Source organism: Ipomoea triloba, chromosome 12 (genome assembly GCF_003576645.1).
Source record: "Ipomoea triloba cultivar NCNSP0323 chromosome 12, ASM357664v1".
In the NCBI taxonomy this organism is placed as follows: Eukaryota; Viridiplantae; Streptophyta; class Magnoliopsida; order Solanales; family Convolvulaceae; genus Ipomoea; species Ipomoea triloba.
The window spans coordinates 21,348,475-21,365,630 of record NC_044927.1 but is presented as its reverse complement, the minus strand read 5'-3'; the positions used below and the strand labels follow the sequence as shown (position 1 = coordinate 21,365,630).

Sequence of the window (17,156 nt, the reverse complement as noted above, 5' to 3'; positions counted from 1 at the left end):
GGAAAGTGATAATTGGTGGGTCGCAGAGGTACTGACTGTGCTGTTCCGCATCCGAACATTGCCAGACAAATTTTAAATGGATAATGCCACGTCGGCCAAGAATTAGGACGTGGCAAAGCGAGAGGCACCGGATGAGTCTGCCGACGACCGCACCGGAATATGCCTCTTCGGCGAGTGACCTCAATCAACTCTCGTCATTTTCCCGAAAAGTATAAATATCTCTCATTCAGACTCCCCATTCTCGTGCCCTAGCCGTTCGTTACTCCTTTCCAGCCGCAACCTGCTAAAAACAGCCTAAATTTCTGCTCAAAACCCCAATTATTTCTTACATTTTTCACCAAATCCAGCTCAACACACCTGAGACTTCAATTTTTTCTTAGGTAATTTGTTTGTAAATTTGAAAATATATGAATGGGGTTTCCGTTCCTTCGGTGGTTGTCGGTGCGGTGATGGAAGCGGAGGAAGGGGTTTGGTTTGTCTAAGAGTTTGAGCTTATGGGATCAGAAAGTTTCAGCGGCGGTGTTCGAGCTGGGGCCTCGGCGGAGGAAGCTGAGGTTCAGAAATTGGATGGTGTTTCTTCTGCTGGTGGAATTAAGCGCCCTTTTGATAAGTGGACCTCCATGGCCAGCCGAAAAGGTGGTGTTTCAGATTCAATTTCTCTGTTTTTACAAGCTATTCTTTCAATTTGAGTTTGTTGTTTTAGAAGGTTGAGGCTTTTGCTCACTTCGTTGAAATTTGAAACAGTTATTCAGATTCGGTTATCTTGTTTACTTCTAATTTATGGAGGTTTTTATTGTTGTTAGCTTTTCTTACTATTGTAGCTTTAAAATTTATTTTACTGAACTAGCAGATATGGGTTAAAGGCCATTAATCTTAGGTTAAGGTGCTGAATTCTACTAAATGATGTCTTTTACTCTTGAACCTTTCTGTCTGGATGAAAGTCTTTGATGATAAGCAAACAGGTTCAGCCTGCTCCTATGAGCTTTATAGTATTTGATTACTACACTACTTGGAGATGGATATATTAATTCAATTAATGTACTCTATAGAAAAGATAAGTGAACTTGTTTCAGATTTTTTTTTTTTAAATTCTTTTTGTTGGGGGTGGATCTGTTGTTCTTTTTAGCTTACCTGATAAGACCCAGGTTCAATTGACTTGGAATTTCCCATACTACACTGTGCTTGAATAGTTTTCTGGTCATGGATCAACCTCTTTTTATTTTGATTGACGTTTGATTTTATATTTGTGAAAAATATGTAGTCTGTTTGTTACTTTGTTCCATATTTTGAAGCTTATATTCTTCATGAATGTGACCATGGCAGATGAGAGTTGTGCTGTTAATTCTTCTGCAATTGCTTCTTGGAACAATGTTACAGAGAATGAACTTAATAGGAATGTTGGTCAACAGTCAAGCCTCAGGGGCAAGGAAGCTTTCGAAGGTCACAACTTCGGTAGCACAGATGCTAATCTTGCAAGGACAGCTGGGGTAGAGGCTAGATTAATGCTTAAACCTCGGAAAATGGGAAGGAATACCTCTGGTAGTTCTAAGGGTTTGAGGATGTTACAAGTGGATGGTTCTATAAGTAAAACTGGTGAAGATGATGCAAGAAGTGTTTCTATTGAGCTTTCATCAAATCTGGCAAGTTGCAATAATGGAGGTAATACATTTTATAAGAGTAAACATTTCCATATGCTTCTGGATGGGTTGGACAAGAAAAACAGTGTGATGCAGGAAATTTCTTAACCACAATCTGACATTAAAGGAACATAATATTATGAGACTTCAGATTCTCCCTTATATAAACACATATACATGCAGGCCAGCAGAGAATCAGAACCAAATCTGAGTTACCATCCAGTGGTTATGCGTAACGGAAATTTTGGAGTTGCATAATGGTTATGTGGTTATATGATGTGAGACAGGAAATTAGTGCAAATGATTAAAGGAAAATCAGGAGAATGATTTATTCTAAAATATCTTTGCCTGATTGCTATTTGAATTTGATTTATTTAGCTTTACAAATGTCTAATAATTTTGGTAAGTAAAACTCCCAAATTCCATATTATTTCCTTGTTCTTCCTTCACCATTTCAGTCCCTCAAAATAGGCAAACCACCCAATGCATCCAACAGTCTCCATCGCTTGTTTATGTTTTGTCATCGGAAGTGGAGGGTGGTTTACCTATTTTGTGAGACTGAAAAGGGTGAGGAAGAACAGAGAACATAATTTGAAAATTGTTGGGAGTTTTTCTTCTCCTTAATTTTGACTTAATTCTGTAACTTTATTAGCACAAATATCCCCTTTATATAGGAGGATTGCACAGACTCTAAAATATAAATAGGAAGAAGAATCCTTACCAAAATTATTAGGCATTTGTAAAGCAAATAAATCAAATTCAAATAACAATCAACCAAAGATATTTTAGAATAAATCAATCTCTTGATTTTCCTTGATCATGCACTGATTTCCTGTCTCACATCATTATGATATTTCTATGTTTGATATTTGTAAATGCCATCTTAGTTTTTTTTTTTTGGTGATACCGCCCTTGCTCAAGGCGGGCATTAATTGACCCTTTTGAACCTAGCTCCGTTGGCATCGGCTGAAAGGAGCCCCAAGATGTCTTCGGGTGGGGCCTCTAAGACCGTTGTACCCTCATCCTTTGCTTGACCAAGATTTGCAAGGAAATCAACACATTTATTGTCTTCCCTCATCACATGTGTGAACGTCACCTCCTCAAAGCATGAAGCTAGATACTTGCAATTAGAAATGAGGCTAATGATAATGTCATTAACCTCGTAGTTCTCGCTCATCACCTTAACCACCGCTTCAGAGTCCAGTTCTACAATCAATCTCCAAAACCCCCTCTCCTTATCAAGTCGTAGACCATCCCTTAGCCCCCCACAACTTGGCAAGGAAACTATCCGTACTCCCAATGTTGACAACAAATCCCACAATCCAACTTCCTTTGAAGTCACGAAACAACTCACCCGCATTGGCTTTGTTCGTCGTGCTTTTCATAGCCCCATCCATATTGAGTTTCACCCACCCTTCATTTGGGGGAGACTATCCACAATCCCCATGGCCCTGCTTCCATGCCTCGTATTTCTTTTAACAGGGAGCCTCATAGCTTCCTTAGCAAGCACGACCGCCTTATCAGTCACCTCTTTGGCCTTTTTAACTGTACCATTAAACACCCTGATATTCTGAGCCTTCCATAACCCCCATAAGGTATAGGATAATTTGACACCCCATATCGTCCCGTCATTGATCCATTCATTATTGGAGCATTTTATTTTGACCCAGGACGAGAACAACATATAGCTACTAGAACTGAAAGAAGTCGGACCCCATGTCTCCCACCAGTAGAGACGCGCCACTTCACAGCTCTGGGAAAGTTTTTCTAAGCTTTCCTCTTCTTCCCCACAAATCGGGCAGTGTACGTCATTCGTCAAGTGTCTCTTGCATCTATCCGCATTGGTCAAGATCTTTCCCTTGATCACGAGCGAAATGAAAATCTTCACCTTCTCCATACAGTTGATCTTCTAGACCCATGCGTAGTCATCCTCCCCTTCAGAGCTACTTGCAATCAAGTTAAAGGCAGAGCAAACCGAGTTACTGAGAGCTTACCTGAGTTCGAGGACTGCCAGCAGATTTTGTCCCATGTAGAGTGGTTAGTCGGGATCGGGATAGCCCGGTTATTTTCCACAAGATCATTCGGCAGGAGATCATTGAGTTTAGGCAAATCCCAACACCTACTATCAAGGATGAAGTCACTCACCTTAGCCGTTGCTAGTTCCTTCAAGATCTCAATCTCCTGAACTAAGCCAAGGGGCTTAGATCTAACCCACCAGTCGGACCAAAAATTCAAGGAACTTCCATTGCCTACTCTCTAGCTTGCACCCAACTCAATCACGGATCTTCCTTTACATATACTCCTCCAACTCCAAGAAGAAGAGCCCGGGATCGGGGCCGTAAAGAAAGCACCATTTTTCACATGCTTTTCCGTCATAGCGCGAACCCAAAGTTTATTTGGCTCCATAATTACCATCTTAGTGCATATTTAGTAATCTATGTGTAAATAAATATAAGATGTTTTCTTGTTTAACTCATTAGTAATAGTCCCCCTATGAATGCTATTATAGAGGTGTGTACCTTTGGTGGAATTTTTATTGGATGTCATAAGACTGTTTGGATCCATTTAGCTACATACCCATTAGACTTCACTTTGGTTTTACTGTTATCAAAGATTTAGTTAGGCAAGAATTTTTTATTTTGTTTTTGTTTTTTTTGGAAGTCAGAAGTTATTCCCTTTAAATTTAAGGAGATTTTAGTGTTTTCAGATATTTTTGCAAGAATAGTTATTTAGATTTGCAATTCATTTAGCATATCTAATATTCTGGTCCTTGATGTTCAGCATTACTGTGATGTGAACCTTTACCAAGCTCTTAAGTATATATTTTATGAATATTTTTCTTCAGTATCTCAATTACTTTTATGCTAAGATATTGCTTTTCACTGAAGAATGGCATTTGACATTACCATTGTGATAATAAAGATTCTCAAAATAACTGTCAAAGAAGGAAAATGACTGCCACAAAAGGAAAGTTTAACAGTTCATCAGGAGAAAAATTTTGGTAGCTATAATGGTTACTGGCTTACCATATAGAATTGCTAAATTGGAGAAGGCATAGTAATCAAATGTGAGTTCTGCAAGTATTTTTAATCTTCTTGTTGTAGTTGGGAATACTTATAAAATATATATAAAGGCTTGGTATTAAAAATTAGATTGATTTAGGACATTTTGGGAGTGTTTGGAGCAGTTAAGAGGCGTTTTGGATGAACCACCCCAAATGCAATGCTCCAATGCAGCAATGCCAAATGGGTCCAATAAAATTAAAATCATTATAGTATTAAATCAAAATAGATCTATATCATATAAAAATTATTACGGAGTATTTATATTGTCATGGGAATGTCCTTAATGGTTATTAACCATTCTAATCTCACCACCACCGCTCCAATTTCATCACCACCACTCTCTCAAAAGGAGCGTTACGGCATTAGAGCAACACCATCAGCTAAAGTTTTTGCAGATTTTTTTTTTTGCCACATGGAGGAGGGAAGAGAAAAAGATGGGAAAAAAATGAAGAAAAAAAGGAGGAAAACCAGTGTGTCAGGAAAAAAAGGAATTTACGTGCCCAACGGCACGACACGCGCCAACTGGAAGCGCCTGGTGCGCGTTGAGCGCACTAGGCAGCTGCTTTTTTCTTGTTCTCTCTCCATGTGAGCCCTACAAAAAACTCTATTTATGCAAATTTGTTTTCTTCTCTTTCCTCTACCCTCTCTCCTCCATCAAAGCAAAAAAAACCCCTAAGAAACTCTTAGTATTTTTCCTTGTTCTATAATGGAAATGAGAATACGTACAAGCATTGTTTAAAAAATCGCAGGCGCTCCTCGGGCGCTCGGGGGTGCCTAGGCGCCCGTGTATTTTTTATTTTTTAAAAATTTGTATATATATTTTATAAGTTTTAAGACTTGATAATTATAAACTATTCAATACTTTAATAGTTAATACTAAAATATTAAATATTAACCTATAAAACATCTAGAGTTTGAGCAATTTAGGGTTATTTTGCTCAAAACGATGTCGTTTTGAGTGAAATAACCCATTTTAAAAAGATGGGAACAATAACTAATCGGCCAACTAAACGACCTAGTCGGTGTTTAGGAGGCCTAGGCGGTCAACGCCTAGGCGGCGCTTAAGCGCCCTAGTTGGCCGCCTAGACCACCGATTATGGTGATACACTAGACGGCCAACCAGTGCCTAGCGCCTATGCGGCGATTAATCGGTGCCTATGCGGGATTTCTGCAACACGGCCTACAAGTGCGTTTGTGGATGGACGGAAAGGATTAGTTAAAAATTGGGAATTATTTTTGTCTTTTTGTTTATCCAATTCTGTTAACTTCTTCTGTCCTACTTGGAGGTGAATGTTGGCTAGCTGTAAAGTAGATTTGGATGGAATTTGTACTGTCTTAAACAGGCATATTTTACCGTATAAGTTAAACTGTGTCTTGCCTCTTTACCTATTTCATTTCTGTAAAAATGATGAATATATCACAGAAAGATTTCATTGTCTATTAGACAAAAGTGCATCAGAATTAAATTACACTTAGTTGACCATTGTAGATCTAGACTAGAAATAATAGGATCTGTAGTCTGATTCTGGATACCTGTAAGGTGTGACTTGCATTTGATGGACTGGAGAAAGTTTCTTTATAATTGGTTTCCGTTTATTGATTTATTTTAAAACTTTCCCCATTTTATGCTCAAGAATACTTTTGATATCTGCATCTATTTAGTAGTTCTTCTATATTGTTACTTAAAACTTTTCTTGTTCCATACAATAGCCATAACATTAGTGATCATATTGGAGTACTGATGATATTTTTGTTGCCATTCTTATTTGTTGTAGAGAGAACTCAGATGTCTAAGCAAAGGATCAACTCAAGTGGCAAGCGAGGGGACAAACGAAATGGAAAAGTCCCTAAGGGTAATTTCTCTCTAAAGAATGGCTTGATTAGCTTCTCTTCAGCAGCTGGAGGACACAACTTTCTTGGTACGAGTGCATTTGATAATATTTTATCTCTTTAAGTCTTTAGTTAATTCTCAGTGAATAGCATTTTGCCTTTGATTTGCTTATGTACATGATTAAAACATTTTTTTGAGCCTGAACTTGAATATTACTCTTGCTCCAGACCCTCTCTGGTGAATGTTAGTTCTGGTGCTTTACTATATGGCATAAACCTTAATTGCTTTGCTTCAGCCAGCCCATTCCTTATGGCCACCTCATCTCTGGCCCCTAGTCCATTCTGCCTGGAAAAAAAATAATTTTGTGGGCTTCATTGACCTGATGGCAGTTTTTTCTTTCTTATTTTCTTCTTTGAACCCTGGGGAAGAGGGGTTTCAAAAATGAAAATTTTATTGTTAGGCACAGCAATTAAGAAATTTTGTTTGCTAGCAGTTAATAAACAAATTAAATGTCTGTAAGAATCCCACATATATATGACTGTTGGTCATCATACTTGATAAGTTCATCAAGAGGAGGCACTCTGACATTTCTTTTTGTGGTTATAAATTCAAGAACAGTAATGTCCAAGATAAAACTTGAGGCTAAGTAGGGGACCATGAACTTTTACATGAGTTGCTTTTATAGAATGTGTATATTAAGTGTCATAATAACACATACTGATAGATAAAGGAAAAGGAAAATCTTCTTAGGTGATTTCAATTTGGATGGCTGGAACTGGTTAGGTTTGATCAGAAAAAGGTTCACTCTAAAACAGGCAGCTCCCATAATGGCATAATGGGGTGAAAAACAATTTCTTTTAAGGCTTTTGAAATGAAGAAGTTTGATAGCTTCTGGTTTAGTTAAGTAGAAATAATATTTACAAGAGAATTCACAATGGATAAGTTATTCTCCTTTTGAAGAAGGTCTCTGTTTTGCGTTCCCCAAAGAAGAAAAGTAGATATTTCGTTGCTTAGAGATTTGTCTGCAACAATATCTTCTTTCACGCTAGTTTTTAGCAACTGGCTCCTTCTTATTGTGTGTTCAATTGGTGGAACAAAGATCTACCTTATTGAGTATGTTCAACTTGACAATTTTTACATGAACTTTGCATTGATGGTAAACATGATGCTCTATGGAGTGTATTTCTATACCAATTTTAGTAATGAAAAATAATAGCCAATAGGCTTGAGCTCTTAAGTTTAGGGATGAGGTTCTTAGTAGTTAGTATAAGATGTATCATCCCAATTCTGCATTTCTCAGCTGTATTAGGTATCGTCTTTCAAATATGAATTCACAGTGTTGATTAGATTGTCTTGAACTCTGGTGAAGAATACATAATTTGACTGTATACTATTAATGTGAATCTACCATATGATCTCACATAATAAGTGTAATTCAGGACTTTATGGTTTGAAATCTGACGCCTTGGATGTTGCTGAAACTGTGGAGGACATACCTTTGAATGAGCTCCTTGATGGCAGTTATAAGAGTCCTCTTTTCACCAAAGACAAGGAAAAGAAGACCTTGAACTCAAATGAAAGTCTTCTGCATGTGATTCGAAATGCTTGCTCTCTACTTCAGAGGCCTGTACAGGCTAGGAGTTGCTCAGATGATGATGATAAGATTACTGAACCCAAGCATACTGGGTCTTCTTCAGCAATTGAAACTGATGGTAGTAAAGGAGATGCCAGCGCTTCAAATGTATCTTCCGATGATAAGGTCAGTTTTACTACCCAACTGGGACATCTTTACTTTTATATGAGAAGCAGTTATAGGAAAGAATGTTTTTTTTTTAGTTTTCTGAAAACAGGGGAGAGGTTTATATGACCCACTTTGTTCAAGATAAGTTATCCAACCTTGCTTGTATACTAGATTACTAGCTATGCTATTGTGTATATTTTAGAATGTTAACTGCCTCTTTAACTGGTGGTGTAATAAGATCCACTAGGTTATTTCTGAATAAGAAATTTACCAACCACCATTTGGGTACCCCTGCTACAGTACTGTGCATCTTTTAGAATATTCACTGCCTATATAACTGGTGGTGCAATAAGATTCAGGTTATAATTCTCATTGCTCTGAATCACGTTTTCACTGGAATTTTAGAGAGCTGTGTGACATGTTAGAAGTGGAACTAAATTTTAGAGTTCTATGAAATGTTAGAAGTACACGTTAACATAACTCATATTCTTAGTGTGACCTTCATTGGCTACTTGGCTACCTGTGCAACTATGTTGCAGTAGTCTGGCACCAAATTTATTACCCTCATCTGCAATTTGTTTAACTACATTCTTAATTTTTGGGGTAATTCTCTAATTATCATGTGCAAGTGTTTGTATCTGAAATTATTTTATTTGGTTAAAGTTACCTATCATTAGTTATCATATCTCCAAATTCTCTATTACAGGAAACTGGCGGTGAGCTTAAAACAGCTGAGACAAGTGATGATCCTCCGCTATACAAACCCATGGATATTTTGAAACGCATTGCACTTCCTCCATCAAAGGATTTGGATGCTTTGCTTCTTGATGCAACCAAGCCTGCATCTTCAAGAAACACCCCTGATCCTCGTTTGGGCAAGCCAGCTTCTCAGCGAACTGGATTGGTACCTTTTCCTTGGTCACATGGGTTTTCTGGGAACCACAAATCTGGGCCTGATGCTGCTAAACTATCTACAAGTAGGACAACTTGCCAAGCTAAATGGGCAAGGATGAAAAACACCTCTACTCCTCAAGAAGGGTGCCCTAGTTTTGCGGTGGACTTGCAATCTCTCACTTATGATCATAGTCTAGTTCCATCAGGAAGTCAACCGTCTGGGCATCCAGAAAGTGGAAACCAGATCCTACATTCTTCTGGAGGTCAAAATATGGGGCCTACAGAAAGTGGAAATCAGAGTCTAGTTCCTTCAGGAGGTCAAGAATCTTGCCCTTCGGATAAAGGAAATGCCCCACTGATCCCAGATAGCTCCACTTCCTGTAAAAGAGTTTTTTCATCACTTGCAGCTTGTTCTACTTCCCAAGTTTCTTCAGGTATATTTCTAGGTGCTAAACCTTGTGAGTTAAATCTTTCCTATAAATCTTTAAAAATCAAGATAGCTTAGCAACATTGGTTTTTAGTTACTTAGATGTTTAATGGATCATTCATTCTATCACATCTCTTGCTGCATGCCATTGATTCATTGAGTAGTTAATTCTTGTATAGGTTACATTTCATTGCTGCATTGCGCTTTGGCCAACAAGCTTCATTTATTCTTCCTTATAAAAGATTCCTTAGGTTGTGTTTGGTTTGCATGAATTGCAACATTTTGGAATCTAGTAACCATGGAAATGAACAAAGTAATTGATATCATTGAATTGAACTTTGATCTTAAGAACATACATTTTGATTCCTTCTTCAAAAGGGAGTGGATATGGCTTCCACCTTAGAAGCCATAATTAAATCATGTATAGAATGGACAAGCCAAATGCAGGAAAGAAATCAGAGGATGAAATCGTGATTCCTCTCTAATCCAATTTCTGCGTACTAAATGGGGCTTTAGATCATCACAAGTATTCATAAAATGTTAGCTTTGCAAATTTTATTTAATTTTTACTGACAGAGTACACTGGATGTTAACAGATGAACCGTCTCCAAGGTGTTTGACTGCTGCACGGACACTCTGTGAAATTGCAAGTCAATCAGTCAAGCACAACACAAACGGAGCCGCGAAATGTATAAAGAAACCTACTCAGAAGTCCTCGAGAGCTCCAAAGCTGAAGTTGAATGAGAAATCTGAAAAACCATTTGCAGCACCAAAAGTTATGGGATCGGACAATATGATCAGAGTTTCTGATGGCACATTTCCCTCAAAAAAGCCTAAGCTATCATTGGGCACAGAGAGAAATGGAATCGTTCCTAGAAACTTTGATAGAAAGGGACCACCGCATTGGTCAGCTCCACGATCAGTTAGATCGTCTCCTAGCAAATTCTTTAAAGACGCAACTGCAGAAACTAAAGGTCACAATAGCAGCTTTGTAGATAAACTTTATATGATGCCCCCACCTGCAAGGGTGAAGGACAAGGGTTCTAGCAGTCAACAAAAACCGAGGAAGGTTTTATCAGGGGAGTGGAACCATTCAAGTAGCAAGATGGAGTGAAGACACAGAAGGGTACATCTAGTTTGTTGTTGCACAAGTGATTTGTTCAGTTTAACTTTTAGATCACCAAAACTGTTAGGGTTCTGTATATTCTGTTGTGTGAAGGGGGAAGTTGGTAGCTTTCTTGATTTCAGGAATTCAGGGGAACAGGCCTGTTGTATCAATATTTGTTAACTGGTGTCAGATCAGAATAGAAATTTCCTGCACTAGAGAAAAAATTGTATTCCCATATTCCCTCTTCCCTGTCATCTTCTGTGTGTTTCCATTTTATTATTACGGAGTATTAGGGAAAAGTGAAATTTGATCCTTCTTAGTTGATTTAATTAGATTTAGTCCTTTAATTGTTCATTATGTTGCATTTTAATCCTTGGTGTTATGTAATTATTAAATTGTGTTAGCAAATTCTTTTTTATGAGGTTATTTTTTCATTTAAAATTATATATTCATGGTTAAAATTTCATTCTCTTTATATGAATGTCATTTTTAACTGAATATTAATTTTAAATGACAAAAATAACTTTATATATTAATAGAGTTTGACAATTATATAATATCAAACATCAAGGACTAAAAGTGCAATGGACATTTATGTGGCTAAATTTGTTTATATTAACTTACATAGACCAAACTTTTAAAAATGAACCAATTCATGAAGAGTTCTACTATGGCGATTCCTAAATTCTACTCCAACAATGATACTCCTTTATGTGGCAAACATGAATATGCTATTTTCATCTTGTAGATCTAGAACAAATAGTCTACGTCTAAGATTTGTGAGAAAAAGTAAAAGTTGAGAGTACGAGTAATATTTTTCATTCATGAATAAAAGAGTCGTTTTCTCTTATTATTTATTTATTTATATTTTGTTATCACTTATCAGTGATATGTCATGGGTCTTCCATGGTTTGACATGGATTTTAGTAATCTGTTAAACTGCATATGTATTTCTGACAGCAGCTGTTGCCATGTCATTCTCGGATTCCTATTGAAGCACTGTTATTAATTGTAGCATTGTATTTTTATTTTTTCTTTGAAAGAAATTGTAGCATTGTAGTTGATACAATTGATAAGACTCGTTAACATGACTCTTTAAATTTCTTAAATTCATTTTCTCGACTCAATTTTCAAAAACTAAAGCACAAATTTAAATGGGAAAAAGTCAGAGACTGATGAGAATTGTTGGAGTTAGATGCAAAGTTGCAAACCATTTTCCCACTTCAAAATGGCAAGTAAATGTATTCCATTAAACTTAATCAACACAAGCTAAATTTATAAACTTTACTTTGCTAGCAATTACGTGGTATAGTGTTCGAATCTTACCAAGAACAAAAAAAATGCATGAATTTAATCTTGTTGTGAATACTGATGTACAACAATTATGGGGCTGGTTAGTGAGAAATCCCGCATTTTCCTCCATCAATCTTTAGACGAACTATGATAGTCCTTAATTAAGTTTGAAGTTAAAACTTATAAAACTTATTACATTAAAATAAGTGATCATTTCTTTAATTAGTAAACATGTCATTAATTATATGTTTGAATTCTTAATTCTTAGCCTTTTACCGACAAGCCAAGGTTGTCTCCTCTCTTATAGATAAGTCAAATAAAAACCAATCAACCAAGAAAAGCAATAATAATCTAGAAAGAAGAGAGAAATTAAATGAATTAAGAAAACATCTGATCCAACAGCAAAACCATAGCCATGGCAAACCCAGAATCAAAGCCCTGCCTAACAACCAAAACAAAAACCTCTAAACCAAAAGAAACGCACACGCCGCCATGGCTAACCCTGGATTGCTTCTTCTTTATCTCAGCCACCATCTTTCTGGACTCATCAAACACCTTACACGATCGGTGCACGTACGACCCTTCGATCACGTACACCACCCTCCTCTCAGATATATCCCCTCTGTAAACGTGCGCCAGAACGTTCAGATTACCCTGCTGCAACATTTTCTTCTGCTTCCTCACACAAAAAATCGGCTTCTTTGATGATGATATCTTCGCTGCACTGTGCCCTTCAATGTCCCCTTCATATATTAGCCAGTTGTCCACCAATCTCAGCTTCTCCTGAGATTCAAACACAACCCAAAGTTACAAATTAGTCACTATTGGTTTGGTAATCACAATGTTACAATTACTCAGACTATTGGTTTGAGTGGTCCGGACAACCTATCCTGGTTTAGTTTATCCCCTTGTAATCCTTTTTCAACTAGGGTTACAAGATAGAATTTGTCTAGTAAACACAACCAAACCAAAAAGTTGCTATAAGCGAGAACAGCTAGCTTAAGACAATTGATAAACGAACTGTTAATGCAACTGCAAAGTTTAAAGATTGAGTCTTATATGTATGTCGGATTAATAAGTTGGGTCAAGTTTTTCTCGAGTAAGAGTTAAACTCGAGAATATCAGATGCTATATATATATAGAGAGAGAGAGGGGGAAAATGGTTAATTACCTTATGGCGGCAGATGGTGAGAATGGGGTTGCCATGGCCATCCATGAGGATGATCTGATGGGGGTGGCCGGAATAGTTATCCACCCTAAACACCAAGCTGCCGTCGGAGCCAATCACCGTGAAACCATTACAGCTAAACAGCAAAGATTTTCTCCAAACCGTAAGAGAAGTAGATGATGATGATGATGATGATGCAGCTTCCTTATTCTGGTCATCATCAATATCCTGCACCTTCTCATTTTTGACCCGTTTTGAACTAGATTTCAAGAAAAGAAGCATTTTCTATTCTCTCTTTCTCTCTCTCTCTTTCTTCTTTGTTTCTGCTGCGATTTTGATTGATTGTCAGTGCTTTGTAGGAGTAAGAGAGGAAAAGGTGAAGAGGGAATGGATATTTATAGGATTAATATTCTACCACTTTGTTCCTTGAAACTGCGACAAAGCGTACACGAAGCACAAGCATAAACAACATGGGTGTGCCCCACTGCACAAGCCTAACTATATATATTATAATATGTAGGATATGTACAATTTGTTTGTTATTTATTCACATTTTTCTAAATCAGAAAGTGTTAAATGGATAAGTGCAGAATGATTTGTTATTCATGTTTTCATGGACATGTTTGGTTCGGAATAATTTATATTCTTTTCCTTAATTAACAATTCTTTGAAATTGTGAATTTGAATGTTTTGTTGGTGGAAAAATATTTTCTTAGTATTTCAGTTTTTAGTGATTGTATAATTAGATTGGGGTCATATACACTACCTAGCATTTAAATTTTAAAGTAGTATATAAGAGCAAGGCTATAAGTTGGGTTTTTGGGTGCCAAAAAAGAGAAAGTTAGATGAAAAGAAACATTAGAGAAAAAAAAAATGGTAGGGTACTTTTACATGCACCGTCCTTAAGCACGGTTGTAAAATTTGCACCTAGGCCTTGCCCGACCGTCTAAAATTTCATTGTAATCAGTATTCTAAGCGGTGACTTGCGCTTAAATCACACCCACTCGACTGCACTTCCTTTTCCTTTTCCTTTTTTTTTTCCCTTCAAACAAAAGCTGCCATAAAAAAATCATTTTTAACAATAATAATACAAATACCTCCTCTCTCACCCAACTAGGAAAAAACACTAAAAAATCTCATCAAAATTCCTTTGTTGGGAATGCTTAGTAATATAAGATATCTAGTAGAGAGAGCGCCTTTATTACTACGTAATATATTCTTAAGTTCAAGCACAATTCCTTTGAGGTAATATAAGATGAGCTTGAGAGATTCTACCATGTCTAAAAGTGTATTTGAGAGTCAAAAATCAAATCCCTAATAGGTTTGAGGAAGCCTCCAATTATAGTATGGTAGCAAATAACACATGCTGAAATCTTGTCAATAGATCAAACATGAAAACATGCTACTTGTGGCTCAGTTAATCGTGACAAGTATTGAACAATGATGTTTAATTTTGTTTGAAATAAAGGTGGCGCCGTGGCGGGAGTACCCTACTTGTATAAGGTGTTTGGTCACTGTACTCGGTTTCCTTCCTCAAAGATCATGATGTGCCCAAATCTAGTTGGCCATTAGGTTATAATACCAATAGACTTATTAGAAATTTAAATTTTTGCTAGCACGTGCAGCTCAATTGGTTCATGGGTGGTAGATTATGGGCAAGTTAGGACACATGTTTGAGCCCTAACAATTGTAGTGTGCGAGTTATACCTAATGTGATGGACTCCTTGTGGACACAAAGCATTAATCCCCCACCTACTGAGTCATTAAATCATCATTATTTACTTCTTCACTATCCCATCGAGCCGGAGTGTGGTGGCCTTAGCGGTGAAGGAGTTTCGTCTTTTGTGGGCATGTGCAAGAAATTTAAATTTCATTGGATACATTATGTTTTTAATTCTTTTAAATAAAATACTTTATTGTTTTTTTTTACCAACAAATAATACAATGGAATATAAATTTCTTCATTTTTTTTTCTTTTCTCATGAAATTTAAATTCATTGTATATTTCTTTTCGTGAACTAATGAACTATGAAAAATTCTCCTATGAGACCATCTTACAGATCCTCATAAGTGAGTTGGGTCTGTTTTTTTTTTTTTTTAATAAGTATTACATTTTCCTACTTAAGTATTATAGTTTTCTATCATTTTTTTTTTGAAGAACCATCGTAAGTAACTTTAAACCCCTAATATTACATTTTGATTTAAAAGTATATGTATTACAATTTTTTATATCAAAAGTATCAAATTTTTCCTCATAAGCAATACATTTTCTCTCGTAAGTAAAACTTAAACAATTTATCAATACTTAGTGGTACATTTTTTTTTTCATAAGTAACTATTCAATCTCTAAATATTACATTTTGATTTTAAAGTATTACATTTTTTTCTCAAAACTATTACACTTTTTCATATAAGTAACAAACAATATATTCTTCAATACTATTACTTTTTATTACATTTTTATTGTGACTTGACCCGTATCATATTTAATAATCAATGAAACAATCTTACAGGAGACTCGTAATTTTAGACTAGAAGTTTATCAATTTAGATTATAATTGATATATATACTGGAGGCTATAGACAACACAACTTTAGATAACATAATAAGTCAAATTGGCCATGTTTATAAATCATATGAATTATTTTAGAGATGATAAAAGTAAGAATCAAACTAGTAATTTTTATTTTTTTTAGATATAAGAATCATATTTCATCCATTTAATCACCTCTCTCATACGGTTCTTTAATATTTTAAAGAAAAATATTACATGGACTCCCAAAATTTACTTTAACTTTTTACTCAATTACATAAATTTTTGATATAAATATCTTTATTGGAACCCATAGAATGAAGATAACCTGTCAATGTTTATCACGTGAGGAAGTAAAATTTAAAAGTGCATGTAATAAAACTCTATTTTTTATTTTTTATTTTTTATTTTTTGAAAACTAGTAAAACTCTATTTTAAATTCTGATACATGTACGAAGATGGATCGGATCGGATCGCCTACTGCGTACAACCTTTACCTAACTTGGACATCCCAAAAAATAAAACTTTGTGAAATACGTCAATCACTCAACTCAACCAACGTTGGAAAATGTGCCACGTCACCACCAACGTTAATTGAACTCTTAAGATTCGATTTTGTTTGTCATTATATGTAATTATTATTATTAATTTTATGTCCCTTTGTTTCGTCTCCTTTTATATTTGTATATATAATTGGGTTATGGTTCTTTGTTGGGAATCATGAGATTATGAGTTCCTATGCTCTTTTTAAATTTTTTCCAATTATCCATGCTCAGTGCATCATTTTTCCTTCTTTTTAAAAATAAATTCTTTTAAGAGAGAATTTATAATAATATTATACATTGTGAAATTATAGCATAGGTTTTATTAATAATGTACGTGTTTTGTAAATAGTTTATCAGAATATTTTTAGCTATTTTACTTGGTGAAATTTTAATATGAGCGTTTGGTAAGTAATTTTTTTGACTTAATTTATTGATTCTAATAAGTGAAAAATAAAAAAGTTATTTAGAGTTTTTTTTGGGTATCCTGTGATGGATCTCAATGTTGCATTATGCTTACATTCTAGTGGATCAAGAATGCTTAACCACATAGTTCTTTGGTTATGTGTTGTCATATCCTACTAAAACCAATTGATAAGTAGGTGGTCATTAACCAAATAACCACATCCCTGCATGGTAAGTCACAACGCCACGTCTCCAATCTAGCAGGGGCGAAACTGGGCTAACCCGGCCGATCTTTGGCTACCTGGTTACCATATATATCCTACTTAAAATCAATTGGTGTTAAGTAAGTAGACATATCAACCATTTAACCACATCTCTCCATGGTAAGTCACAACGTCACGCCTCAAATCGAGCAAGGAATGAACTTGACTAACCCGATTGATGCCCAACATCATGTGATTGCATTTTCTTTTTAAAAATATAATTTATTCCCTTTAATATTTGTTGATTA

At 35.8% G+C, this 17,156-nt stretch overlaps 2 protein-coding genes across 2 annotated transcripts; one reads left to right on the top strand and one right to left on the bottom strand.

Moving 5' to 3' along the window:
• The first annotated feature begins 228 nt into the window (after positions 1-228).
• Positions 229-10,957, top strand: LOC115999144. The gene is made up of 6 exons (XM_031238928.1): positions 229-636; positions 1,324-1,659; positions 6,478-6,621; positions 7,973-8,292; positions 8,981-9,602; positions 10,192-10,957. Exons 1-6 carry the CDS (start codon positions 495-497, stop codon positions 10,707-10,709), a joined length of 2,082 nt encoding a protein of 693 aa, XP_031094788.1. The 5' UTR covers positions 229-494; the 3' UTR covers positions 10,710-10,957.
• A 1,303-nt stretch (positions 10,958-12,260) lies between these two features.
• LOC115999969 (protein LURP-one-related 17) lies at positions 12,261-13,518 on the bottom strand. The gene is made up of 2 exons (XM_031239952.1): positions 13,168-13,518; positions 12,261-12,779 (listed from the first exon to the last, which is right to left on the bottom strand). The coding sequence occupies exons 1-2, from the start codon at positions 13,444-13,446 to the stop codon at positions 12,375-12,377; spliced, it is 684 nt and encodes a 227-aa protein (XP_031095812.1). The 5' UTR covers positions 13,447-13,518; the 3' UTR covers positions 12,261-12,374.
• Positions 13,519-17,156: the final 3,638 nt, after the last annotated feature.

Coding starts and splice junctions, on each gene's coding strand:
- LOC115999144 (XM_031238928.1), top strand. CDS start 495: ATGGGATCAGAAAGTTTCAGCGGCGGTGTTCGAGCTGGGGCCTCGGCG. Junction 1,660..6,477: donor GGCAAGTTGCAATAATGGAG/GTAATACATTTT, acceptor TATTTGTTGTAG/AGAGAACTCAGATGTCTAAG. Junction 6,622..7,972: donor TGGAGGACACAACTTTCTTG/GTACGAGTGCAT, acceptor AGTGTAATTCAG/GACTTTATGGTTTGAAATCT.
- LOC115999969 (XM_031239952.1), bottom strand. CDS start 13,446: ATGCTTCTTTTCTTGAAATCTAGTTCAAAACGGGTCAAAAATGAGAAG. Junction 12,780..13,167: donor TCACCATCTGCCGCCATAAG/GTAATTAACCAT, acceptor TTTGAATCTCAG/GAGAAGCTGAGATTGGTGGA.